General features: G+C 51.5%; 2 protein-coding genes across 13 annotated transcripts in view; one reads left to right on the forward strand and one right to left on the reverse strand.

The window, feature by feature from the left end:
- Positions 1-27,542, forward strand: part of P2RX6 (purinergic receptor P2X 6) — a 37,661-nt gene that overhangs the window by 6,588 nt on the left and 3,531 nt on the right. For 2 of the 11 annotated variants that reach the window (XM_021074039.1, XM_021074040.1), the window contains exons 1-10: positions 14,497-14,899; positions 15,678-15,790; positions 16,534-16,610; positions 22,249-22,399; positions 23,858-23,929; positions 25,907-25,982; positions 26,178-26,271; positions 26,356-26,436; positions 26,518-26,659; positions 26,747-26,859. In XM_021074039.1, coding sequence (XP_020929698.1) covers positions 14,596-14,899; positions 15,678-15,790; positions 16,534-16,610; positions 22,249-22,399; positions 23,858-23,929; positions 25,907-25,982; positions 26,178-26,271; positions 26,356-26,436; positions 26,518-26,659; positions 26,747-26,859 — 1,223 coding nt within the window. In that variant the 5' untranslated portion in view covers positions 14,497-14,595. Of the gene's footprint in view, positions 1-14,496; positions 14,900-15,677; positions 15,791-16,533; positions 16,693-21,244; positions 21,607-22,248; positions 22,400-23,857; positions 23,930-25,807; positions 25,983-26,177; positions 26,272-26,355; positions 26,437-26,517; positions 26,660-26,746; positions 26,860-27,542 lie in introns of those variants that run through there. The other 9 variants (XM_021074044.1, XM_021074047.1, XM_021074042.1 and 6 more) reach the window with 8 other exon arrangements.
- LRRC74B (leucine rich repeat containing 74B) lies at positions 61-20,904 on the reverse strand. 2 transcript variants are annotated; one of them, XM_013983197.2, is made up of 9 exons: positions 20,474-20,904; positions 19,770-19,912; positions 19,229-19,361; positions 18,231-18,437; positions 15,521-15,630; positions 14,514-14,629; positions 13,478-13,556; positions 11,936-12,031; positions 61-997 (listed from the first exon to the last, which is right to left on the reverse strand). In XM_013983197.2, exons 1-9 carry the CDS (start codon positions 20,886-20,888, stop codon positions 860-862), a joined length of 1,437 nt encoding a protein of 478 aa, XP_013838651.2. In that variant the 5' UTR covers positions 20,889-20,904; the 3' UTR covers positions 61-859. The 2 variants fall into 2 exon arrangements, 1 of the variants encoding a protein (XP_013838651.2); XR_307529.3 differs by lacking the exons at positions 14,514-14,629; positions 15,521-15,630; positions 18,231-18,437; positions 19,229-19,361; positions 19,770-19,912 and having other exon boundaries at positions 20,474-20,651.

Raw genomic sequence — 27,542 nt, forward strand, 5'->3', positions numbered from 1 at the left:
CAAATAATATTCCATTGTATGGGTATACTACATTTTATTTACTCATCAGTTGGTGGGTATTTACGTTTTATGGATATTATGACTAATGCCATTATGAACATCTGTGTTCAAGTTTTTGGAGTGGACATGTTTTCATTTCTCTAGAAGTGGAATTTCTGGGTCATATGGTCAGCTCCATATGGTTTAACTTTTTGCGGAACTGCCAGACAAACGATGTGATTTTTTTTTTTTTTTGGTCTTTTTGCCTTTTCTAGGGCCGCTCCCGCGGCATATGGTGGTTCCCAGGCTAGGGGTCCAATCAGAGCTGTAGATGCCGGCCTACACCACAGCCACAGCAACTCGGGATCTGAGCCGCATCTGCAACCTACACCACAACTCACGGCAACGCCAGATCCTTAACCCACTGAGCAAGGCCAGGGATCGTACCCGTGACTTCATGGTTCCTAGTCGGATTCATTAATCACTGAGCCACGACGGGAACTCCTAGGCAGGCAGTTTTAAGTTCTCAGTGCTTGATAATAAATTGCCTTCTGAAAAGGCTGTGTCAGTTTGCATTATTCATAGTGGTGTTTGGGAATGCCGGTTGCACATCACCTGATATTTTAATCATGTGCCAGATCTTGGGCATCTTGGCCCAATGCCCAGCTCATTGTGTAGTCTATAGTACAAGTTTCTCTTACATGAATGAGTGAGAGCAAAGGAAGGTCCTGAGTAGTACAAATGTTTGAGTCACCATGAAGGCCGCCTCTGTGGGACTTACCACCTGGTTGCCATGGGGACTCCATGCAGACTCAAGTGTTAAAAAGCATCAGGAAGTTGATGTGGCTGATGGGAGAGGTGAGGAAACCACACTCCACAATCATTTAGATGGTCTGAAGATGGGCAGCAGTTCTCTTCTGTACTCCACTCTGTGGGCAGCCGTCTTTATGCAAAGCCTTGGAAGAATCAGCTTCAGTGAACCGGCAAGGTCATCAAACTCTCTGTTCACCTGGATATCCTGAGGAGAAACCCATTACAAGGTGGTATGGTATTGCTTTCTGAGAACTTGGGTGTTTTACATACACAAGATCACAGAAGCTTGTTAGAAGACACACACACACACACACACACACACACACAAAGGAAGCTCCTTAGGGTGGCTTCTCCCCTGTGCAAGACAATGTGATTACAACCCAAACAGAGATAGGAAAGTGGTCAAAGAGGGGCGTTTAGGGGTCTGCTCTGGTTCTTGGTCTGGAGGTCTGGTTATATACCATTGTGTGCTGTTTGTAAAATCCACCCCTAATCTGTGTGCATCTTTCAGCATACATGTAGTTCCTCAATAAAAAGTGAGAACAAAGGTTTAGCAGGAGAGAAAGAGCATTGAATCTTTCCCTGCCAGAGTTCTTGCCGTTGGGTCTGGAACCTCATCCCACCTTCATGGTGATCCCACTTCACACAAAGGCAAGCCTGAGCCCTTTGGAAGGGCTGCACATGAATGATAAGGATTCTAAAGCATTTCCCTTAAAGCCAAGGATAAAATTTGGCAACCCATGGAGTTTCCTGGTGGCACAGTGGGTTGAGGATCTGGCATTGTCACTGCTGTGGCACTGGTTTTATCCCTGACCCCAGAACTTCTGTATGCCACTGGCATAGCCAAGAAAAAAAATCTGGCTACCAGGAGTTCCTGTCGTGGCACAGTGTTTAACGCATCCGACTAGGAACCATGAGGTTGCAGGTTCCGTCCCTGGCCTTGCTCAGTGGGTTAAGGATCTGGCGTTGCTGTGAGCTGTGGTGTAGGTTGCAGATGCGGCTCAGATCCTGTGTTGATTCAACCCCTAGCCTGGGAACCGCCATTGCCGCGGGAGCGGCGGCCCTAGAAAAGGCAAAAAGACCAAAAAAAAAAAAAAAAAAATCTGGCTACCGATACTAGCCTAATGGTAGCACTAGAGAACAGAAACTTAGAACACGGCACACACACCAGTGTTTATCTCTAATATGGAACCCATAATCCCATGTTGGTGGACTCAGGACTGTGTCCCAGGACTGTCTCATTCCAAATATTATGATATTTCTATTATAATAAAAGTATTTGTTATTTGTAGACTTATTATTTTATTTTGGCTTTTTAGGGCATAACTGCAGTAAATGGAAGTTCCCAGGCTAGGGATCGAATTGGAGCTACAACTGCCAGCCTATGCCACAGCCACAACAATGCCAAATCCGAGCTACATCTTCAACCTACACCACAGCTCATGGCAATTCCAGATCCTTAACCAACTGAGCAAGGCCAGGGATCGAACCTGTGTCCTCATGGATGCTATTCAGATTCATTTCCACTGAGCCACGACAGGAACTCCTATTTGTAGGCTTAGTAATGATAGCCATTCTGACCGGTGTGAGGTGATACCTCATTGTAGTTTTTTTAAATTTACTTTTTACTTTTTTGCTTCTTTTTTTTTTTTTTTTTGCTTCTTCTTTTTTTTTTTTTGCTATTTCTTTGGGCCGCTCTGGCGGCATATGGAGGTTCCCAGGCTAGGGGTCTAATCGGTGCTGTAGTCTCCAGCCTACGCCAGAGCCACAGCAATGCAGGATCCGAGCCTCGTCTGCAACCTACACCACAGCTCACGGCAACGCCGGATCATTAACCCACTGAACAAGGGCAGGGACCGAACCCGCAACCTCATGGTTCCTAGTCGGATTCGTTAACCTCTGCGTCACGACGGGAACTCCACTTTTTTGCTTTTTAAGGCCACACCCAAGGCATATGGAGATTCCCAGGCTAGGGATCGAATCGGAGCTACAGCTGCCAGCCTACACCACAGCCACAACAACACCAGATCCGAGTCTTGTCTGCGACTTACAGCACAGCTCATGGGGACACTGGATCCTTAACCCAATGAGCGAGGCCGGGTATTGAACCTGTGTCCTCATGGATGCTAATCAGATTCGTTTCCACTGCGCCATGACAGGAACTCTTCATTGTACTTTTGATTTGCTTTTTTCTAATACTTAGTGACGTTGAGCGTTTTTACATGTGTCTATTGGCCATCCACATGTTTTCTTCAAAGAAATGTCTGTTTAGGTCTTCTGCCTATTTTTCCATTGGGTTGGGTTTTTTGCTGTTGTTGAGTTGTATGAGTTGTTTGTATATTTTAGAGATGAAGCCCTTGTCGGTTGCATCTTTTGCAAATATTTTCTCCCTTTTGGTAGGCTGTCTTTTCATTTTGTTTATGGTATCCTTTGCTCTGCAAAAGCTTGTAGTTTTGATTAGGTCCCATTTGTTGATTTTTGATTTCTATTGCATTGGTGGAATTTTGGTCCTAGATTATTGTTTGTAGGGAGTTTTAAAATTACATATTCAATTTCATTTCTAGCAATTGGTCTGTTCAAAAGATCTATTTATTCTTGATTAACAGTTTTTTCCTTTGTTTGTGTGGCATATGGAGGTTCCCAGGCCAGGGGTCCAATTGGAGCTATAGCTGCCGGCCACAGTCACAGCAATGCAGGATCCAAGCCATGTCTGCGACCTACACCACAATTCACAGCAACGCCAGTGGGTGAGGCCGGGGATTGAACCCTCGTCCTCATGGATATCAGTCAGATTTGTTTCTGCTGCACCATAATGGGAACTCCTCTTGATTCAGTTTTGATAGGCTCTATGTTTCTAGAAAGTTTGGCATTTCTTCTAGGTTGTCACATTTTTTGGCATATAATTGTTCATAGTATTCTCTTGTAGTTTTATGTATTTCAGCAGTATCAGTTGAGATTTCTCCTTTTTTCATTTCTTATTTTGTTTATTTGAGTTCTCTCTATCTTTTTCTTGGTGAGTCTGGGTCAGAGGTTTGTGAATTTTTTTGTTTACCTTTTCGAAGAACCAGTTGCTAGGGGTCAAATCGGAGCTGCAGCTGCCAAACCTACACCACAGTTCATGGCAATGCAAGATCCTTAACCCACTGATCGAAGCCAGGGATTGAACCCTCATACTCATGAATACTGGTTAGGTTCGTAACCTACTGAGCCAAAACGGGAACTCCCCTTTTTCCCATTTTTTAGTTGGTAGTTTAGGTTGTTATTTGAGATTTTTCTTGTTTTTCTGAGGAAGGCCTGTATCTTCATGAACTTCCTTCTAAGAACTGCTTTTGTGGCATCCTATAGATCTTGTATGGCTGTGTTTTCATTGTCGTTTTTCTCAAGGTGTTTTTTAATTTCCCTTTTGATATCCTTGTTGACCCATTGGTTTTTTTTTAGTAGCATGTTTAGTCTCCATGTAGTCAGTTTTTTCTCATTTTTTTCCCCTGTGATTGATTTATAGTTTCATGCCATTGTGGTCAGAGAAGATGTTTGAAATAATTTTTTTTTTTGTCTTTTTGCCTTTTCTAGGGCCGCACCCGTGGTATATGGAGGTTCCCAGGCTAGGGGTCTAATTGGAGCTGTTGCTGCCAGCCTATGCCAAAGCTACAGCAACGCAGGATCCAAGCCACATCTTTGACCTACACCACAGCTCATGGTAACGCCACATCTTTAACCCACTGAGCGAGGCCAGGGATCGAACCCGCATCCTCGTGGTTCCTAGTTGGACCTGTCTCTGCTGCTCCATGATATGGGAACTCCAATTGATCCTTTTATCATTAAGTAGTGTCCTTTATCATTCTTTTTTTTTTTTTTTTTTGTCTTTTTACTATTTCTGGGGCCACTCCCACGGCATATGGAGGTTCCCAGGCTAGGGGTCCAATCGGAGCTGTAGCCAGCGGCCTACGCCAGAGCCACAGCAACGCAGGATCCGAGCCGTGTCTACAACCTACACCACAGCTCACGGCAACGCCGAATCGTTAACCCACTGAGCAAGGGCAGGGACCGAACCCGCGACCTCATGGTTCCTAGTCGGATTCGTTAACCACTGCGCCACGACGGGAACTCCCTTTATCATTCTTAATGGCCTTGTTTTAAGTCTGGTTTGTCTGATGTATTTCGACCCCCCCTTTTCCTATCATTTCCTTTCACATGAAATATCTTTTTCCACCCCCTCACTTTCTTTTCTTTCTTTTTTCTTTTTCTTTTTCTTTTGTCTTTTTAGGCCTGCACCCACAGCTAGGGGCTGAGTTGGAGCTGTAGCTGCCAGCCTACACCACAGCCATAGCAATGCCAGATCTGAGCCACATCTGTGACCTACACAACAGCTCATGGTAACACCAGATCCTTAATCCACTAAGCCAGCCCAGGGATCGAACCTACATCCTCATGGATACTTGTCAGGTTCATTACCGCTGAGCCATGACAGGAACTCCCCCTCACTTTCAATTTATGTGTGTCCTTTGCCTTAAAGTGAGTCTCTTGTAGGTAGCACATTGTAGTGTCTTGATTTTTTTAATCCAATCTGCCAATCTATGTCTTTTTTTTTTTTTTGTATTTTCTTTTCTTTTCATTTTCTTTCTTTTTCTTTTCTTTTTTCTTTTTGTCTTTTTAGGGCTGCACTGCAGCATATGGAATTTCCCAGACTAGGGATCGAATTGGAGCTGTAGCTGCTGGCCCACGCCATGTCAGATCCATGCTTCGTCTGCCACCTACACCACAGCTCACAGCAATGCTAGATCCTTAACCTACTGAGCAGGGCCAGAGATTGAATTTGCATCCTCATGGGTGCTGGTCAGATTTGTTTCCACTGAGACACAATGGGAACTCATTTTTTTGGTATTTTCTGATGAGTTTCATTAACCATTGCACCAAGTTGGGAACTCCTGTTTGTAGACTTTTTGATGATTGGCCATTCTGGCTGGTATAAGGTGATACCTCATAGCGGTTTTGATTTGCATTTCTATAATAATGAGTGATGTTGAACATCTTTTCACATATTTTTTGGCCATCCATATGTCTTCTTTGGAGAATTGTCTGTTTAGATCTTCTGCCCATTTTTTGATGGGGTTGTTTGTTTTTTTGATATTGAGCGGTAGGAGGTGTTTATAAATTTTGGAGATTAATCCCTTGTCAGTCGATTCATTTGCAAATATTTTCTCCCATTCTGTGGGTTATCTTTTCATTTTGTTTAGGGTTTCCTTTGATGTGCAGAAAATTTTAAGTTTAATTAAGTCCTATTTGTTTATTTTTGCTTTTACTGTCATTACTCTAAGAGGTGGATCTGAGATGTTGCTGTCGTTTATGTCAGAGAATGGCCTATGTTTTTCGCTAAGAGTTTTATAGTGTCTGGTCTTATAGCTAGGTCTTTAATTCATTTGAGTTTATTTTTGTGTATGGTGTTAGGAAGTGTTCTAATTTCATTCTTTTCTTTGTAATTATTAATAAATGTGTATTTATTACCCTTTTAAACCTTGTTTTCCAGTTGATTCCATGTTTCTCCTTGTTCTTTTTCTTTTTTGTGGTTTGATGATTTCCTTTTTACTTTATGCTTGTGTCCTCTTCTTAATCATTTTTGTGAACCTATTGTTCATTTTTGATTTGCGGTTCCCCTGTTTTCAAGTATGTTAACCCCTACCTATATCTGCTCGCTTTAGACTGATAGTCATGGAGGCTCAAACACATTCTAAAAGAGTCTAGATTTTCTTTTTTTTTTTTTTTTTTTTTTTGCTATTTCTTTGGGCCGCTCCCGAGGCATATGGAGGTTCCCAGGCTAGGGGTTGAATCGGAGCTGTAGCCACTGGCCTACGCCAGAGCCACAGCAACGCTGGATCCGAGCCGCGTCTGCAACCTACACCACAGCTCACGGCAACGCAGGATCGTTAACCCACTGAGCAAGGGCAGGGACCGAACCCGCAACCTCATGGTTCCTAGTCGGATACGTTAACCACTGCGCCACGACGGGAACTCCGAGTCTAGATTTTCTTACTCTCCTTCCTCATATTTTATGATTTTGATGTTCTTTTTTTATATCTTTATGTTTATCTTTTTGTTGTTCCTTGTGATTATCATTGCTTTCACAAACAGGATTTTTTTTTCCTTTGATCTATACACTGGTTTATTTAAGTGATTGCTTTCCAACTGTGATTTTTCTCCATTCTGTGTCTCCTTACTTCTTTCCTATTTAGAGGAAACCTTTCAATATTTCTTCTAGAATAAGTTTAGCATTCTGTATTCTTTTAGTTTTTTGTTTGTCTGAGAAATTCTTTACTTCTGCTATACATTTTCTTGTCTTTTTAGGGCCGCACCTGCGGCAAATGGAGGTTCCCGGGCTGGGAGTGGAATTGGAGCTATAGCTTCTGGCTTACACCACAGCCAAAGCAATGCCAGATCCGTGCATTGTCTGCGACCTACCCGACAGCTCATGGCTACTTCTATTTTAAATGATAATCTTGCTGGGTAGAGTATTCTAAGTTGCAAATTTTTCCCTTTTAGAATTTTGAATATATCTTGCCACCCTCTTCTGGACTGTAGTGTTTCTGTAGAGAAATCAGCTGATAGTCTTACAGGGGTTCCCTTGCAATTAAGTCTTTATTTTTTCTCTTGCCACTTTTAGAATCCTCTCCTTATTTAAATTTTGCCATTTTTATTATAATATGTCTTGGTGTAGGTCTCTTTGGGTTCACCTTGTTTGGGGCTCTCTGTGCTTCCAGTATCTGGGTATCTATTTCCTTTTTTAGATTTGGGAAGTTTTCAGCCATAATTTTGTCTTCTTCTTCCTCTTCCTCTTCTTCTTCTTTTTTTTTTTTTTTTTGTATTTTTAGGGCCACACCTGTGGCATATGAAGGTTCCCAGGCTAGGGGTGGAAATGGAGTTATAGCTGCTAGCCTAGGCCACGGCCACAGCAACACCAGATCCAAGCCACATCTGTGACCTAAATACAGCTCATGGCAATGTCGGGTCCTTAACCTACTGAGCGAGGCCAGGGATCAAACCTGAAACCTCATGGCTCCTAGTCAGATTTGTTTCTGCTGCACCACAATGGGAACTCCCCATAATTTCTTCAAATACATTTTCAATCCTCTTTTCCTTTTTTTCTTTCTTTCCAGCAACTATGGCATATGGAAGTTCCCAGAGTAGAGGTTGAATTAGAGCTGCAGCTGCTAGCCTATGCCACTGCCACAGCCATAGCAATGCCAGATCTGAGTCCACATCCTTTAATCCACTGGGCAAGGCCAGGGATCAAAGCCCACGTCCTCATGGATACTAGTTGGGTTCTTAACCCAATGAGCCACAATGGGAACTCCCTCTTTTCTTTTTTCTTCTCCTTCTGGAATCCCTCTTATGTGTAGATTGGCATGCTTTATATTATCCCATAGATCTCTTATATTGCTTTCATTTTTTTTTTCCATTTGGTTTTCTGTCTGCTGTCCTTATTGAGTGGTTTTCCATTCTTCTATCTGCCAAGTCACTTTTCGATTCCTCTGCATTATTCATTTTGCTGTTCAATGTCTTTAGCTCAGCTTGCTTGCTTGCTTCTTTCCTTCTTTCTTTCTTTCTTTCTTTCTTTTTCTTTCTTTCTCTTTCTTTCTTTCGTCTCTTTTGTCTTTTTAGGGCCGCACCCACAGCATATGGAGGTCCCCAGGCTAGGGGTCTAATTGGAGCTGTAACTGCCAGCCTATGCCAAGCTGCAGCAATGCCAGATCAGAGACGAGTCTGCGACTTACACTCCAGCTCAATGGCAACGCCTAATCCTTAACCCACTAAGTGAGGCCAGGGATTGAACCCTTAGCCTCATGGTTCCTGGTTGGATTTGTTTCTGCTGCACCATGATGGGAACTCCTTTAGCTCAGCTTTCATCTTTGCAAATGAATTTTCTAATTTTTCTTGGCTCCTACTTACAGTTTCTAGTTCCTATTTAAAGTAATCTGTGTTACTGTTGATAGCTGTTCTTAATTCCTTCAGGATTTTCATTACCTCCTTTTAGAACTTCATGTCTGTTAGACTGCAGATGTATGTTTCATTGTTTGCTCCTTCTTTTAACTGGGAATGGTTCCTGTGCTTCTTCATTTTGCTTATATTTTTCTTACTCTGCAAGTTTAGGGAAGACAATCATCTACTGTAGTTTTTGGAGGGCTATTTATTTGTGGGAGGATCCCTGGGTAGCTTACTGTTTTTTTTCGGCATGAGGGCTGCTTTTTGGTTTGGATGTTTGCTGCCTCTTTCCTCAGTGTGTGCAGGCTATTATCCCCTTGTTAGGGGGTGTGCAGGTGCATGGTCTGCCCATGCTTCCAGGGAGGTTGGGGCAATGGGCCATGCCTGCAGGCTGCTTCTGGTTGTAGGGCCCTCAGCAGTGGCACTGACCCCCAGGGAGGTGGGGGCCCATGGGAGTGGCAGTGGTAGGGCGGTGGGGTATCTGCATTCCCAGGAAGGTGGGGGCAGTGGGAGGCACTAGGTTGTAGGACCCTCTGTGGCAGTGACCCCTGGGGTGACTGGGTCCTCAGATGGTGCCTGGTCATGGGACCCTCAGTGGTGGCAGGCCACACCCACCTCTGGAGTCCATGATGTATGCAGAGGTTTGCACCTGCCCCTATAGTCCATGCAAGAGGCACCCTGCCACCTGAGAGCCTTGTGCTTAGAGAAGGAAATTCCTATGGTGGTCCTGTCCCCACTCCTCTCGCCCTCCCCAACAATGGTGGCTTGCTTCTTCTGCTGGACCAGAACTCTCACACTCCATTGGCTGTGACGCACTGCTCCCTAGCCCCCTCAGGTTGTCTCCACATAGCCAACCCTAGTTCTCTCCCTGGAACTGACCTCAGGAGCCCGAGTCTCAGTGCCCAACACCTGCCCAAGTATCTCAGGCTATGGTGTTCTGGGTGGTGGTACCAATGGTTTGTGCAGCTCTCTCTCTGATTTGCCCTCCTCAGTCTGGCTGCTGTGCTTTTCTCTGAGGTTTTGAGGTTCTTCTGTCCCAGCTGATCTCACCATCAGTTAGGTGGCCTCCCAAGGTATGGATTCCTTTCCTCTTTCACGGCTCCCTCTCAGGAATGCTTGCCCCATCCTGATTCCTTTTTTCTCTTCTCTTTTTCCCTTTTGTTCTATCCAGTTATGTGGAGGTTTTCTTGCCTTTTTTGGAGGTCTGAGGTCTTCTGCCCTTGTTTAGTAGATGTTCTGTGTGAATCATTCTACAAGTATTTTTTTTAAAATGTGTTTGTGGGAGAAGTGGAGCTCCAAATCTTACTCTTCTGTCATTTTGACCCCACCTTCCCCATTGCATTTTTTTTTTTTTTTAGCATGATAGAATCCGGCACTGGAGTTCCTGTTGTGTCTCAGTGATAATGAACCCAACTAGTATCCATGAGGATGTGGGTTTGATCCCTGGCCCTGCTCGGTGGATTAAGTATCCAGTGAGCTTTGGTGTAGGTCACAGATGCAGCTCAGATCCCACGTTGCTGTGGTTGTGGTGTAGACCAGCAGGTGCAGCTTCAATTTGACCCCTAGCTTGGGAACTTCCATATGCCACAGGTGTGGGCCTAAAAAGAAAAACAAAACAAAACAAAACAAAACCCCAGCACTGACAGGAATTCTCAGAGCAGAGGGAACACAGTCAAGGCAAGCTGGTCTCTGGTCTCTGGCTCTGGAGTTGTAGAGACTAGGAGGTAGCTGTCTGACATCAGTTGTCCCAACCTGGGAGGACTGGAGCTGTGAAAACATCTTTAGAAAGGCTCTGATTCAAGCCTGAGTTGAAGTAAATGAGAGGTAGAATAAGCGTGATTTGTGACTAGCCTCTTTATAATTCATATTTGGGGATTCTTGATGTTTAAGTGCCTTAGAAAAAAGTGACTTTTTCCTTTGTTAAAAAGGCAAGAGGGAGTTCCCGTCGTGGCACGGTGGTTAACAAATCTGACTAGGAACCATGAGGTTGCAGGTTCTATCCCTGGCCTTGCTCAGTGGGTTAAGGATCCGGCGTTGCCGTGAGCTGTGGTGTAGGTCACACACGTGGCTCGGATCCTGTGTTACTGTGGCTCTGGTGTAGGCTGGCGGCTACAGCTCCAGCCTGGGAACCTCCATATGCGTGACAGCGGCCCAAGAAATGGCAAAAAGACAAAAAAAAAAAAAAAAAAGGCAAGAAGGAGTTCCTGTCATGGTTCAATGGAAATGAATCTGACTAGTATCCATGAGGACACAGTTTCAATGGGTTAAGGATCCGATGTTGCTGTGAGCTGTGGCGTAGGTCTAAGACATGACTCAGATCTGGCATTGCTGTGGCTGTGGCGTAGGCTGGCAGCCATAGCTCTGATCCGCACCCCTAGCCTGGGAAGCTCCATATACAGCAGGTGCGGCACTAAAAAGACAAAAGAAAAAAAAAAGGCAAGGAGTTCCCACTGTTGTGCAATGGGATTGGTGACATCTCTGCAGCACTAGGACTCAGGTTTGATCCCTGGCCTGGAACAGTGGGTTAAATGATCTGGCATTGCTCTAGGTTGCAACTGCGGCTTGGATCTGATCCTTGGCCAGGGAACCCCATATGACATGGGGTCAAAAAAAAAAAAGAGGCAAAATTGTAGTTCCTTGATGGCTTAACAGGTTAAGGGTCCAGCATTGTCATTACAGTGGCTTTCATCACTGCTGTGGCAGAGGTTCCATCCCTGGCCCAGGAACTTTCACATATCACAGTTGCGGCCAAAAGAAAAAAAAGGCAAAATCGAATGAAAAGGGGTTTTAATCTGGGCAGCCACCCACCACACAATCCTTCCTTCAGTGCGACCCACCTGCAGGGAGCACTGGCCAGGCAGGGAGGGGCTACCTTGCATCTGTAAGCAGCAAGCCCCGTGCTCCCTGAGCCTCCTAATTCCCCTCAGCCAATGAGGAGCCCAGGCAGGGGTCCAAGATGAGACCCCAAGACACCCCACACAGGGTTGGGAGGAGAGTCAGAGGGGCCTCCTGACCCAACCTACTTTCAGCCCCAGGTGGAACTGGGACTTGGCCACACTGCGAGTCTGTGCCCATGTGACTCTAATCCCCACTCTTCCTCTAAAGTGGAGCACGTGGTGCCTCCCAGGACTGCACGGGTATCAGGGTAAGGTTTATGAGAAGCTCTTACAGAGAAATCCAGCAGTTCTGCGGCAGACAATGGGTTGGCCCGGACAGACTTCAGAAGAGCAGAGCAGCCCTCACTTCGCATGGGATTCCTGGATACCTAAGAAACACACGCCCAGGTGAGAAGAGCTAAACCCAGGAGGCGGGGGAACATGAGAAAGGGAAGGAGGTCGGGATCCCTCTTTGTCCCTGTGGCTTGGGTGTCTGCTCTCAGCTCAAAAGGTGCCCCCTGGGACACGCCACCTGGGTGAAGCTGTGGGGCCAGGGAAGGGAAGAGGAGGTTGTCACTGGCTGAGTCCCCACCCTGCCCCCACTTTGTGCTGGGAGCCGAGGATACAGACACAGCAGACACACTCTGCCCTCAGAGTTCACTGAGCAGGAGAGGAAAGTGAAGCAAAATGCAATGTGTGGAGGGCCATGGGACCGTGCGCACCACCCCTCCCTGGGCAGCAGAGGGTGGCAGGGGATAAAACACCCCAGCTGAGCTTTACAGGAGCTGGGCGTTTCAGCTAGAAAGGAGGGGTGAGAGGTTGCAGGGTGTGGTGGGGGGATTGTGAGCAGCTTGGCCCAGAGTAAGGAGCTTCAGGTGGGAAGAGATGGGGCTGGCAGAGCCCAAAGCCCATGTGCTGGAAATGACAAGCTCAGCCCGGATTCATCAGGCTTAAAATGGGCACATTTCTGATTTAGAAAGAGCAACTGGTGGCAGGTGGGAAGGAAGGGCCAGAAATGGGGAAGGAGCAGGCAGGGGACCCCACCACCACCAGCACCCTGGGGGAGGCGAGATGAATGGGGGAGAAGGTGGAAGGAGAAGGAGGGGCCAGCACTGGGCCCAGCTTCTGACTCATTAGGAAGGAGCCCCCCACCTAGAGGCGACCCTTTGGGAGGGTAATGTGTCAGGTTTGCTCCCAGAATCCAAGGTACCTGTTTCCTCTGGGGGACCATCCAGCAGGTGCCTGAAATGGGAACCCAGAGCAGAAGAGAGATGTCTGGGGTCTTGAGGGCTACAGGAGAGGAGTGAGCCTCAGGCTGGGAGAGGGTGCTGCTGGGGGCTCCTGTGCCAGCAGAGGGCCAGGCTGGGCTGGTGGCACATCCTCTGAACAGGGGCCTTTGTGGGCCTGCTCTACCCTCTCTTCTCTGTCTTCTGCTTTCACGGGTAAGCTGCTCCCTCCCACTGGCAACCTCCCGGAAATAGCACATCTGGTCTGCCCCTGGGTTCCAGCAAGGCCAGAGGAAGAGCAGGGGGAGGGTCAAGGGAAGCCAGGTGGCCCTGACCATCTTCAGCCAAACATGACTCCAGTGGGCTGGGGAGGAGGGGGAGTTGGGAGGGAAGGAATCTGAAAGAGTTCAGGGGTCAGGCCAGAGATGGGTGAGTGGATGACAAGAGAAAACGTGGTCACAGCAGAAAGCCGGAACCCCTTCCCCCATCTGGGCTCTGGAACCCATGTACCCCCTGCCTCTGGGTGAAGAGATGTGGCAGGGAAGCAGCCTGTGTGGACAGGCACAGGCAGGTGTGTGCCAGGGCCTCCCCCATCAGACCAGCACTCACAACAAGAATCCTCAGTGTCCGGTTGACCTGCAGACCCTGGCCCAGGCTCAGAGCTCCCAATGCAGAAATGCGGTTGTTGCTGCAACAGAAAGGCGTGTGCATTGTGCTACCTTGTAAGCAACTGTGCAGAGCCACATTGCCCCAGGGCCCAGCTGGAGCTGCTGGTGCATCCTCCAGGTTGAACCTCTCAGCCCAGCTTCTATGCACACTCCAGAGATCCTGGGCAGGTCACTGTACATAAGGTGGGTAATTACTCTATATTAAAGGAGGCCCAAGTGTTCAGGGAGCTCACCCAGCAAACATGCCTAGAGCATTGTCACTCACCCCCCTCCCCAGTGGAGACCAGCTGCTGCTCCCTGGCCCTCAGAGCTCAGCAGGTGCTGCCACTCATTCTGCTCCAGCCATGAAAGCCTCTGTTCCCTCCCCACCACCTCCCCCGACTCCTGGTGGGCCCAAACTCCAGACCCCAGCACAGCTTTCAGCTCCTTTGTCACCAGAACCAGCCCCACGTCCCTCCAACCTCTCAGACTCCAGCCTAGCATCTCTTGTGGCCTCCTCTGGGCACAGCTTCTCTCATAAGGAGGAAAAGTGGGCAGGATGGAGCAGATGATCTTGCCAATGGCAGGCCGGTGCAGCTCACTCAGGCAACCCCAGCATGAGGCACAGCCTCTGCAACCTATGACCTGTATGGCCTCTGCCTTTCCTTCCCTCTGGGCTTGCAGCCCTGACCCTGGTTAACCTCAGAGGCCTGGAACTTGCCTGGGCCTGGAGGAGCAGCCTACCCATGGCAGGCCCCCAGCAGTCCTGCACTGAACAGAGCAAACCACTCTTTCTGAAAGGGAGGAAAGCTCACGTGGAGCACCCACCCCTGCACTGGATGGATGTGAGTGAGGACAGAGCTGGGCACTCTCAGACAGTGGCTGAAGCCCCACTGTAAGTGTGTGTGGAAGGTTGGGCTCTCAGTGGGAACAGGAGCAAGATGAGTGTGGATCCCTGGGTGGCCATGGCTGGGGCACTGGGCTCCTTGTGCTCTCACCTAAGATTGAGCTCCTCCAACACGTTATTGGTCTTGAGAGCCTCCCCCACTGCAGAGGCTCCAGGATCTCCACAGCCATTGTATGAGATGTCCAGGACCCTCAAGAAGATGCTGGCCTGGGATGCAAAGGAGCAAAAAGCGGGCCCAAGCCTCTGAGCCCAGGAGGCCTGAGGAGCAAAGAGCATGGGCAGAGAGCAGAGGAGGGAGCCCTGGGGCTTGGCCGGTGGTGATGGGCAGAGCTGCAAGACCTGGGACAGCAAGGGGAGGGTGTGGACGTGAATGTGCCTCAGGACTGGCTGTTGGCCATGGGCAGAGACACCATGATCAAGATCTTTCCCCAGGTGGGGACCTCTCCAGGACCAGGACTGAGGCACAGAGCAGACCAGGTGAAGAGCTGTTGGATGAAACCTACCTGGGGGTTGTGCTAGGGAGGAGGGTGGGAGCTCGGGGGTGCCCCAGGGAGACAGAGCCTGACCTGTCTATGGGGCAGGACCCCAGTCAGCCCTGTCAAGAGGGCCAGGCAGCAGCTGAGGTTCCTGGAGGAGGATCCCGCAGAGGCAGCCAGCACAGGGGGCACCACAGGTGCCTGTGCCTGTGCCACCCACTGTCAAGGCCTACAAACCACAAGACCCAAGGGAGCAGGCAGGTGTCTGAGAGTGTGCTGGGGTCCCAGTGTCCAAGGCTGTCATCTCAGGGAAGCATCTGCACATGCCCAGCGGCAAGTATGCATCACTGGACAGCACGCTGTCCTCACCGGCCAAGAGTTTGTGACATCTGGGAAGGTGTGCAACATCAAATGTGGACCCTTCACAGAGTGACATGAGGGGGGCACGGGGAGAGCAAACATCGTTGTCATCAAACAGATCTAGGAATGTTAGTTAGCTACAGAGACATTCTTTATGCTCTGCTGAAAAGATCCAAGGCTCATTTCTGAAGAGCTGTAAAGATGGGCATCTGGCACCTGGGAGATGTGCCCCCAAAGGAGAGGCCATGGACGGGGGCCGTACCTCCAGTCCCCTGGCAAAGGCCACGGCTCCTGAGCCTCGCAGGTGATTCCAGCTCATGTTAAGCTCCGTGAGTCCTGCATTTTCTGCCAGGGCTGGTCCAAGTGTTTCCCCTTCAGAAACACCAAGACAGACTTTCTTACTGTGTTTATTCCTTCAGAAAATGATACCAATGCCCACTGTGGGCCAAGGTCTCTGCTGCGCATGGGGGTCAGAGAGTTGAACCCAAAGTGGCCTGCCCTTCCCTCAAGGAATTCACCTTTAATGGAGAAGGTATAAATATAAATTAATGGGATGCGAGCTATCATAGACCACAAACACTCTGTGAGAACAGAGTGGGGGCTCACCTCGCCTGGGGGGGTCAGGAAAGCGAACAGAATTTTGAAGACTAAGGAAACATTGCATACGTGTGCAGGCACCATGGGGAGCATCCCCAGGAAGAAATCAGTGAAAGGAAATGGGAAGGAGGAGATGCTTTTCAGAAGAGAAATGTTGTGGTGGGGGATGCTTGTGCTATAGTCTGCATAAGAAGTGACAAGGCCAGTCCAGCTGTGGTGGAGAGGGGCAGTGGTACACAAAAGGAAAGCAGGGCTGTGTGGGTAAGAACCCTGAGAGACATTGAAATGTAAAATGACAGAAGTCCACCCACCACCAGGCTCTCCATTCAGCTCCCAGTCCTCAGCCTTCTGCTGCCCCCCTGCTTACCCCCTTCTTCCCCTGGAGAATAGCTCTTCACTCCATCCTTCCGTGCTGGTGTCTCCTACCAGCCCTGGAGTCCTTCCCAGCTCTGAATCTGACCCCTGTCCATGGTGCATGCATCTGCACAGGCTGCTTTGGCAAAGTGCACAGCAGAGCACTGGGCCCCCAGTTCAGGAGAGCGGTGTTAGCACCTTGGAGAGCTCCCCGCAGGGCACTGAGGACTCCCAGCTGCCTCCTGAGCACAGGGCTCCCACCCTCTTATCCAGCACTGGGTCCAACACCCTCAGTTCTCAGACATGTTCATTCCTCTTCCCTAGACACTTCCAGGACTGGGAGAGGAGGTCAGCAGACCCCCACCTCAAAGAGAAGCCCCTTCTTTACTGAACAGCTGGAGGTGAGTGGGTTCTACACCCATGCATCTGCCTCTTGTGATTCCAGTGCTTGGTTCTTCATGACCCATGCAGCCACCCCATAAGGTAAGTGCTACCCTTGCCTTTGGTCAGGTGGGGAGACTGAGACCCAAGTTCCTTCACCCCTAAAGGAGTCAGGCCCACCCACAGATCCCCACTTAGGGAGATAAAATGGCCCACTGAGCCTGCCCTTTTCCAGGCCAAACTTCATCCCTACTGTGCTGCCTTCACAGGGCCTTGCCTTCTAGCTTTTTCCTCCTCCATGCCTCTCTGGGGCTGCCCTCTGACCATGCAGGCCGAGAGGGACGCCTGTACTGAGTTTGTTCAAAGTCTGAAATGATCTTGTCTTTTTTTTTTTTTTTTGTCTTTTGTCTTTTTGTTGTTGTTGTTGTTGCTATTTCTTGGGCCGCTCCCGCGGCATATGGAGGTTCCCAGGCTAGGGGTTGAATCGGAGCCGTAGCCACCGGCCTACGCCAGAGCCACAGCAACGCGGGATCCAAGCCGCATCTGCAACCTACACCACAGCTCACGGCAACGCCGGATCCTTAACCCACTGAGCAAGGGCAGGGACCGAACCTGCAACCTCATGGTTCCTAGTCGGATTCGTTAACCACTGCGCCACGACGGGAACTCCTGAAATGATCTTGTCTTTTAATTTCACTGACTTCCCACGACAATCTTCTTCGAAGGCAGACTGACTCTCTGGCAGTTAAGCTCTAGGGCTGATTCTCAGAAGCCAAGGCTGTTGCCACCCCCATTCACTCTAAGCAACCAGAGCAGTGATTCCTGAATTTTTGGGACCAGACGAACCTCCTGGGGCACCTGTTAAAATGTAGGTGAACAGGCATCTCCCCCAAGAGGATTCAGAGGTTCAGCAAGTTCAGGGCTGCAAAATCTATATTCCTAACCTAGGGTCTCAGGTGATTCTTACAATGGATTGGGATGGATGAGGGGCAGGTAGACCTCCATGTTCCTGGCAAAGTAGAGCCTGTGCAAAGGCTCTGGGGCATGAGAAAAAGGGGGTGAGATCACAGCATCCCACTGACATCTTCAACAGCACCTGGAATAAAATCTTCATGGCTTTTGCCATGGTTTGCAGTCCTGTGGCCCCATTGCTTCTCCATCCCACAAACTGGCCCCCCTCTTCTAGCCTGGTCATACTGGAGTCTGTCTGGGAAATAGTTCCTCAGCTTGAAATACTTCTCCCTCTGGTCTTGCCATGGCTGGTTGCTTCCCCCCTGCACATTTCAACTTAAATGTCACCTCCTCACAGGGGGGTTCCCATTCTTTTCCAGAATCATGCCCTGTTTGTTTCTTTTGTGGCACTAATAATTATGGAGAATTATCTGGTTACCGTGTGCTCTCTGAGGTCAGGGACTTTGTTTAGTTCGTCGCTAGATTCCAAGTGGGTGTCCAGCACCCAGCACACATGGTGGTGGGCAGTGAGATGCCTGTGGAATCGATTGAATTCCATGGGTGGGGGCAGGGATCAGCAACCAGAACACAGATGCTCTGAGTAGGCCTGCCTACCTCTGCCCTCCCCTGCCACAGAAAGATGTACATGAGTACCATTATGGTGGCCCTGGCCACTGGCCAGATGTTACCTGCTTGGTCATTCAGCTGGTTATAGCTCAGGTCCAGGGATTTCAGGCCTGTGTTGGCCAGTAGGAGTTCAGCCAGGTACTGGGCCGCTTGTTCCTCCAGACCATTCCCTGCCAGCTGAACCCGCTGAATGGCTGGGTTCATAACCAGGGCGGCACAGACAGCCTGGGCTCCCACTGCTCCCAGCTGGTTCTCCGACAGGTCCACATCTGGGGGCCAACACCACTGCTCAGTGAGCGGGATCCAAAGCCAGGCACCATCCTTCCCCATCCCCCAAACTTTCCAGGCCTGACAGCAGAAGGGGCTTTGCAGTCAGACTGTCCTAGGGTGGCATGATGACTCTGCCCCCCATCAACTGGATCCCCCTAGGCCACAGGCCATTTCCCAGACCCCAAGGCCCCACCTCATATGTCCATGTGCTTCATCAGGGCCTAAAACCACCTACTTTTGTGGTGCTTTGGAGGTTGTCTGTGACATGGATGTAACCACCCCAGTTATGACTCATGCCTGGGAGCCACATAACCCACCCACAGAAGCCCCCACTGCTGCATTCCCATGGCAGTGCATGGAGCTCTTACAGAAGCAGACACTCTGATGAGCATATGTTCCCCACATTCCCAAGGTCAAAGTGGCCTTATTGGGCCCATTTCACAAATTGGAAACTGAGGCTCAGTGAAGGTGAGCTTCCTGCCCAGGGAAATCCTGCTCTTTGGTGACAGAGGCGGGATTTGCATCCAGCCTTGAGAGACTCCCCTCAGCCCTCCCTCATTGCCCACTGCCTGGCCCCTACCCCTCTGTGCTGGACTCTTCCACCTGCATTCAGGACTGGGAGGCTACCATATGTAGGGTTCCTGGCCAGCAGAAAAGGGGACTGAATAGGTCAGCACTGGCTGTGCCACAGAGGGTCTGACTCCACCACACCCTCTCTACCCTGTTATGAGGTCCCCTCCCCCAGCAACACAGCAGGCTCCTGCCCACCTGTCCCACGCTCAGCACCTACCACTGATGCTGCTGTTTTTGCTCAGAGCATCTGCCAGGGCCTCCGCGCCAGCCCCACAGAGTCCATTGTCCCGAAGGTCCAGCCGCTTGATGTAGGGATTGGACATCAGTGAGGAAGCCAGAGCCCGGGCCCCCTGGGACAGAGAGGGGCCTGAGGGGCCTGGCCCTTCCCAGGGCTTAAGGCCCCAGACACAGCTAGCCACACCCTGGCTCTGTCTCTGGGCTCAGACCACTCAATGTCCTCCAGCTGAAAGGCCCATCCCTTCCCACATGCCCGGGAACACCTGCTTCTCCTTCTAGGCTCCACTCAAACCTCAGCTCCTGGAGCCTTCCCTGACTCCCCAGCAGGCTCCCAGCCCTTGTACCAAACTCTGTCACAGCCCTGATCCCTCCTGTCACCCACTGTGGGGGATGGGATGTGCCTGGCACAGAGCAAGGCCACAGAGTGTTCGGGTTGGGCTCAGAAAGGGACCACTCACATGGCTACTGCCCCCCAGGTCCTCGCCCTCCAAACCTGGCCCCTGGGGTCCCTCCAGGGGTACCTGGGGACCCAGACCACGGTGCCGCAGGTTGAGCTCTGGGGCGCTCCCTTGGCGCAGGAAGCAGGAGGCAGGCACGACATTGTGGGCCTGGCAAGACCTCAGGTAGAGGGTATCCTTAACCAGTTCTCCAAGCTTATGGGTGCCTGATGGGAGACAAGGGATGAAGGTGGAACCCTCCTCAGCCTCTGTCACTACCCAGCCTCTGTTTTCCTCTAGAGGCATTTCTTCCTGTGCTAGTAGGGATTCTTGCTCACATATACAAGTGATGACATCGAGGCTCCGAGAAGGCAATTCCTTTCCCCCAAATCACACAGCTGGTAGTAGCTAATCCTGGCTCTACTCTGCTTGCCTCCACCGAAGTGCATGATGTGTCTTCTCTTGCACTGCAGACCGCACATGCTTTATGAACAGTTTATGGGGGAGGAAAACTACAGCAATTTACGTTTTCTACACATCCATGAGTTTAGTTTTTCCTGAGGGTTGAGGAAACCTAGCCCTGATCCCATTTCAGGGTGGGACAGCCCTTTTTACACTCTCTGGTAGGATTTTTGCCTCTGAACCCATCGTTGTGGAAGTGTGTTGTGATGGTAGAACTCCTGATGTGGCCAGGAGTATTGCACAGAGGGCACAAGGCTGGAGCCGCTGCTGGCTGGACGGGGTTTCCCGCCCACTTCGGCCCCAGCCTGATCCCCACCCATAGGCACCTTCTGTCTCCAGGTCAGAGTCCGAATCCACGTCTGAACACTTGGCCTCCAGGACTTCTGCAGGATGCCCAGTGGCCGCCGCCCCTTCCTCCAGCTCTTCCTTCTCCCCAGGACCCTCGCAGGGATCCCTCATGGTTACACCCACTCTGCAGCGGCAGCCGCTGAGAGCAGGAGTGTGCCGCACTGCCGCCCGGGCGCGGCTTATAAATGTCGCTGACCCTCCGCGCACTGACCAATCAATGCGGCGCGTGGCGAACAGGCACCATGGCAGCCAATGGAAACGCCTCCCCGGCGGCAGTCGCCCGGGCAACCCTGAGTTGTTGGTTGCGTTGACCTTGACCCACTCGCAGGCAGGACCGATTGGCGCACGCGCGCCACGGGCTTTTCTCCCCGCCACTCCAGGCGGCTCCAGCATCGCCCTTTTCCCACTCCGGAGCCTGGGGGTGGGGCGGCTCCGCTGCGGCGTCGCTCAGGAGGCCTTGCAGAGCCGGCCACCTGCTCTCTGGAGCTGGAGTCAAACCCCCACTCTGTGGGTCCCAGCTCTCATGCTCTAGCGTCGCGTATGTTGGTCCCTCCACCAAGAACATACCTTCCCCACGCTGCCTGTTGGTCTTAAGAGCTGCAAGTGTCAGCTCAGAGGGCGCTTCTTAAAGCTTTCTTTGTCCTCTCCTCTGCGCTCGGGCTGGTCCCTTGCTGTCCTCTCATAGTACTCATCCCACTTGTCATCACCCCAAGGAGGTGAGGTCAGCGGGCAAAGGACAGCGACTGCTCCTTCCTGCCAGCGAAGGGCCAGGCAGAGGGAGTCTGCTGCTGATGGGAGTCCCAGGGCAGCCGGGGGTTGGGCCTGAGAGGTGAAGGCTGAATCCTGCCCTGAGTGGAAGTGTCCCTTTAATAGCTACTGGCCTGGACCAGCTTGGCGCCTGCTTTACCTCCTGTTCAGCTGTGGCTGCAGCTGCTGTGCTGACTCATGCACCCCAGCTGCCAGCAGGAGCTGGGAGCATGGGCTCGCCGGGGGCCACGGTAGGCTGGGGGCTTCTGGATTACAAAACGGAGAAGTACGTGATGACCCGGAACTGGCGGGTGGGCGCTCTGCAGAGGCTGCTGCAGCTGGGGGTCATGGTCTACGTGGTGGGGTAAGAGAACGGCTCCTGGGCATGTTGGCTGGAGGGACCATGGCTGCTCCTGCTGGGCTGAGGGTTGGGGGCTTGACTCTGAGGCTGGGCTGTGGTAGTGGAGCAGGGTGGGTTGGGACCAAGTAGGATGGGAACAGAAGGAAGGCTGTCTGTCTGTCTAGAGGCAAGTGGAGTACGAGAGAAGGTCAGGTGCTCAGGTACCCACTGGCATCCTTTTCTTGCCTGGTTCCCAGCCCCATGCTGGGCTCAGGCAGAGACCAGGAGCCCCCAGGCTGGGCAGGAGGTGGCCCCAGACATTGTGAAAGATGGAGCACTAAGGCCCTGGTAGAGACACCAGTTCCACCTGGTTGGGGGCATCTTTAAGGAGGGAGCTGGGTTTAGCTGGGGCAAGGGGAGGGTTTTAACTGGTAAAGGAGGAGGTGGTGGGCATCTCCAAGCCCATGGGTGCCTGATGAGAGACATCCACAAGGGCACCGACTCTCCTATGCATGGCTGGGGCTCCTGGCCTGTGTGGGGTGACTGGTGTGGGAGATGGAGAGGAGGTGGGGCCCCAAATGCTGGGCTGGGAGCCTGGGGTGTATGAGGAGGGAAGCCAAGTAGGTGGGAACCTGATCTGCCCTGTGCCCATCATGCCCTCACCAGGTGGGCCCTCCTCGCCAAGAAAGGCTACCAGGAGCAGGATCTGGACCCCCAGATTTCTGTCATCACCAAACTTAAAGGGGTTTCTGTGACCCAGATCAAGGAACTGGGGAACCGACTGTGGGATGTGGCTGATTTCGTGAAGCCACCACAGGTGGGTGGCTTGATGCTGCTTCCAGGTGCCGACACCCCTGACACCACCCTGGCAGTGAGTGGGCCCAAGAGAGGCAGGTGATGCTGAGAAGGGGTTGCTGGCACCGTCATAGGGCTGGGCTCGGGAAGGGCCTTACAGAGAAGTGGGGTCTGCCTGGGGCTTTCAGAATCTGTAAGACCTGTGTTCCGACTGAACGAGGGGATGGGCTGGAAGCCAAGTCTGCATCTGGAAATGAGTGGAGTGTCTAGGAGCTCAAGGCTTGAGCTTGGGGGGTGGTGGGAGGGGAGCAGGGAGGCCAGGGCCTAGAGTGTCTCTAACCTGGACCCCCACAGCCAGGCACTCCTCCTCTTCCCCCTCCACTCTGACTGTCCAAGGCCTTGGTTCCTCCTCTGTCCTGTTGGTGCCCAGATCATACCCTGCTGACCACCTGCCCCAGGCACAGCTGCCTCCTGGGTGCATACCCCCAATGTCCAAAGAGAAATTGTCTCCCTCTCCCAGTGTGGCCTCTTGTCATCCAATGCTGTCTACCAGTGCTAAAGCTGGACCCGTTCCACGTCTTCCTATCCCTCCCGCCTATTCATTTCCTCTCCTAACAGTTTTCTATTTGCTGCTGCCTGCACCATAGCAGGATGGGGCTATGGTCTTTTGGAGGGTCCCTGTACAGCAGCCAAGCTGAGCCCACCAGCCCTTGCCTTCCAACCTTGGAAGGCTCCCTTCCCATGGACATGGCCACCAAGCCCCTCCAGATCCTGACCATGGCCACCCCTGCTGCCTCTGCCCAGCCCTTGGCTCCCCTTCGTGGGTGTGCATCCCCCAAACCCAAACCCACTGAGCTCTCAGGTGCAGCACATGGGCGCCAGCCATCCTGTGCCCAGACAGAGCTCACCTCCTGCTCCCTGGCCCCTGGTCATGCATGCAGTGAGGATTCACCCCTCACTGGCCTGGATCTTTAGTGCCTGGCTCTTAGAAAATTCTGGATGAGCAAATAAGAATGAACATGAGAGGAGTTCCTGGGTGGCTCAGCAGATTAAGAACCCAACATAGTCTCCATGAGGATGCCAGTTCCATCCCTGGTCTCACTCATTGGGTTAAGGACCCTGTGTTGCTGTGGCCGCGGTGTAGGCCGGCAGCTCCAGCTCCAGCTTGACCCTTCCAAGAACTTCCATATGCCACAGGTGCAGCCATAAAAGAAAAAAATTAAGGACCTTCCAAAATTCTCTCCTCCATAAAAGAAATGAAAACAAGAGTAAACATGAGAGGCAGACATGGCATCAGGAATGACCAGAAGTCCAGCCAACCTCCCATCTCTGCCCGCTTTGCCTCACTGCAGGCATTTTCCTGGGGATCAGGGCTGATGATTTGATGGAGCCAGGGTTCCTTCCCTCAGAAACTGCCAGCTTCTGCCTCTCCTGATGGGTGAGGGGAGCAGAGACCAACCTTGAATCACTTGCCTTCTAGGGAGAGAACGTGTTCTTCTTGGTGACCAATTTTCTTGTGACTCCAGAGCAAGTTCAGGGCAGATGCCCAGAGGTAAGGCTGCCCCAGGGCTTCCCAGCAGGTCCCTAGTTCCTCCCCCAACCTTGGGTCACCAGCCATATCCCCCCTCCTCCTTCCCACGTGACTGAGGGTTCATCAGTCATGGATACAGTAAGTGCTGCTGTACCTCAGACACAGGGAGGAAAACTTTTCCTGATCATTTCATTTAGTCTTCACAAATACCCTGTGATCCCATTAAGGAGGAATTACTGTGATCCCATTTAAGATGAGGAGACAGAGGCTCAGCAAGGCAGAGTCACATGCCCAAGGCCTCCCAGAGTGTGAGTGACAGGACTCTGGACCTTTGAGCAGTCTTCTTCCAGAGTCTTCCTCTCTGGTCCCCTATGACGTGTCCAGGGCTCTTCCCATCCTGATCTGAACCTCCGGGCATTCTGTAGGTTGTCAGTATAACACCCAGAACTGGGCACAATGCTCAGGTAGGTTCTAATAGCAAGAGGCGAGCTGGAAGATCACCTCCCCTTTTCTATGCACAGCCTCTATTAATGTGTCCTGAGGCAGCTTCCATTTTGTGGGCAAATAGCACTCTCCTGGGTTCAGAGTTGCTTATGATCTCTGGGTATGTTTCACTATAACATTGGTCAAGCCAGAGTCCCCCACCATATTCTTGTCTATTTCCAAAATAGACCAAAAATTCAGATCCTCCCCCTGATATCACACCTTTTCGCCTTGCTTGGGGATGTCCTGGGGCTCCAGTTGCTGTCACAGAGCCTGATGACTCTTCTTTCCAGTGGATTTTTCCCCATTTTTTATTGTGATAAAATACATGTACCATGAAATTTACCATCTTAACCATTTTTTTTTTTTTTGTCTTTTGCCATTTGTTGGGCCGCTCCTGCGGCATATGGAGGTTCCCAGGCTAGGGGTCTAATCGGAGCTGTTGACACCAGCCTACGCCAGAGCCACAGCAGCGTGGGATCCGAGCCGCGTCTGCGACCTACACCACAGCTCACGGCAACGCCGGAACCTTGACCCACTGAGCAAGGGCAGGGATCGAACCCGCAACCTCATGGTTCCTAGTCGGATTCGTTAACCACTGCGCCACGATGGGAACTCCCATCTTAACCATTTTTAAGTGTACAGTTTCCCAGCCATCAGTTTTGTTTCAACAATTAGGACCTGAGGCATGACCTTGGAAGCCTACCTCCATGGTGACATCTTTATTTAATTGCTAACTGGGCTGGAGAGTAACTGTGTGGTCACCTGTCCCTAAGTCCTGGTCATTGGTCCCACCACAGTTTCTAGGGCAGTCACCATGGCCCTGGTCAGCCCCCTCCTCAACGGAGATGAAGCACATGCACGTGGCAAACACATGCGATGTCCTTTCCTTTCTAAGTACTCAGAAGACATCTATTTATTGTTCTGTCTGTGGCCTGTCCTTAAATTTTGCTGGGACCATGGTTCTGTATTTTCTGGAATCCAAGTGATTCCTCTTTGCTCCATGTCCCCGCTTCTGGCTCTTCCCACGAAATTGCTGGGGCTAGGAAGTAATTCATCAGCTCTGACAGCCTTACTTCCTGAGACCAGCCAGAGCTCCCACCAGCTCCTGTAGGTCCTGGCTGTGTGGTCCCTCCCAGCATACATTCCTTGTGGTGTCACCACCTTCAGAAAACACTGCGGAGCCTCCCCAGGCTACACACCTCCACCCTGCATATGCCAAGGAGTTTTTGAACAGGTGGCCCGGCATGGTGGCAGGTCCTGAGACACCTGCAACAGGGGCCAAGGCTGCAGCTGGAGCCCCAGGGCACAGTTGGGGAAATTTAGATGTTAGATTCATCCTGCCAATGTTTAATTTCTTGACTGTTCGCCCCCTCCAGCCAGGGCTGCTCAGCCCCTTTTATTTGCACCCTCCAGCTTTCCCATGTGACCCTGAACTCAGCGACCCCTGCAGGGCAAGGGCAGGTAGTGAGGCATCTCCCCAGGGCCCTGGCGAATCTGCTCTCTCACCCCCAGCACCCCTCCATCCCGCTGGCTAACTGCTGGGCTGATGAGGACTGTCCTGAAGGGGAGACTGGCACGCACAGCCACGGTAACTGGCCCTGCCTTGCAGCATCACCACTGCAAGGGGGCTCCGGGCCTGGTGGGCTTCTGGGTGGCATGCTTCGCTGGTGCAGGCCTGGTGGTGCCTCTGCATCTTTCCTTTCTGTCAATCCCTCCCCAGTGTGCTCCCCCCACCCCTGCCCAGGGAGATTTGAGGGCCTGGGGTTTGTTTTGTGTTCTCAAGGTATCAAAACGGGCCAGTGTGTGGTGTTCAACGGGACCCACAGGACCTGTGAGATCTGGGGCTGGTGCCCTGTGGAGAGTGGTGCTGTACCCCTGTAAGTCTCTCCCACCCCCAGGAAGGGCCCCAGGACCACAGAATCTGTCCCTCACCCCCAACACCCCCCCCCCGCCCCCCACAGGAAGCCCCTGCTGGTCCAGGCCGAGAACTTCACGCTGTTCATCAAAAACACCGTCACCTTCAGCAAGTTTAACTTCTCCAAGTAAGGTGTGGGAGGGTGTTCTGGCTGGCAGAAGAGACTCCTTGTCCCCTGACTGGCCTGACCCTTACCTGCCCCTCTCAGATCCAATGCCTTGGAGACGCAGGACCCCCTCTACTTCAAGCAGTGTCGCTACGACCCACGCTCCAGCCCCTCCTGCCCTGTGTTCCGCATCGGGGACCTCATAGCCACGGCTGGAGGGGTCTTTGAGGATCTGGCACTGCTGGTGGGTCCATGGAGGGGCAGGGTTCTGGGAGGGCTGGGAGAATGTCCTGGGCTGTGAGCCAGTGCAGCAGCGCTATGCTTTGTGCAGGGCGGTGCTGTGGTTGTCTACATCCGATGGGATTGCGACCTGGACACAGCCAGGGGCTCCGAATGCCTGCCCAGCTACTCCTTCCAGCTGCAGGAGCGGAGCTACAACTTCAGGTGCGGCCCCACTGCCCACCTGCCCCTCTGCAGGTCCTCCTTCACCTGTGTTCCTGTGGTGGCCAGGACAGACCACTCCTCCAGAATTCTGGATGCTCGCTGGGTGTGGGAGGGGTCCTGGGGCAGGAGGGGGTGTCCTCAGCTCCAAGACCCCCAGCAAGGCTTGGTCTAGCCCCCCTCCTCAGCCCTTCCCCCTCCACTCTGCACCCCCTGTGACTGTTGGATCCCAGCCCCTCCCCCCCAGCCCTTCCCCCTACCCTAGAGGGGGCTTTCTTTTTTACTTTTCCCATAAGATTTTATCAAAAACTTTCAACATCCTATAGAAAAGTTCAAAGGTTTGTACCATGAATACTTCATCCAGGTTCACCAGACTTTTTGTTTTTACCATTTTGCCACATTGGCTTTCTCTCTCCACTCTAGAGTGAGCTGGATAGATTTAGATAGATTTCATTTTTTTTTTTCTTTTTCTTTTTTTTGTCTTTTTGCCTTTTCTAGGGCGCTCCTGTGGCATATGGAGGTTCCCAGGCTAGGGGTTGAATCGAAGCTGTAGCTGCTGGCCTACGCCAGACCCACAGCAACTCGGGATCCGAGCCACGTCTGTGACCTACACCACAGCTCACGGCAACGCCAGATCCTTAACCCACTGAGCGAGGCCAGGGATCGAACCTGCGTCCTCATGGATC

Source organism: Sus scrofa, chromosome 14 (genome assembly GCF_000003025.6).
Source record: "Sus scrofa isolate TJ Tabasco breed Duroc chromosome 14, Sscrofa11.1, whole genome shotgun sequence".
Lineage (NCBI taxonomy): Eukaryota > Metazoa > Chordata > Mammalia > Artiodactyla > Suidae > Sus > Sus scrofa.

What these genes read in the sequence shown, in the direction of transcription:
- LRRC74B (XM_013983197.2), bottom strand. Translation starts at nt 20,888, where the DNA reads ATGCTGGAGCCGCCTGGAGTGGCGGGGAGAAAAGCCCGTGGCGCGCGT. An exon ending in CCTTTGCCAGGGGACTGGAG is followed by an intron (nt 14,630 to 15,520) that starts GTACGGCCCCCG and finishes TTTGCATCCCAG; the next exon opens with GCCAGCATCTTCTTGAGGGT. An exon ending in TTGGAGGAGCTCAATCTTAG is followed by an intron (nt 13,557 to 14,513) that starts GTGAGAGCACAA and finishes TTTCTGTTGCAG; the next exon opens with CAACAACCGCATTTCTGCAT.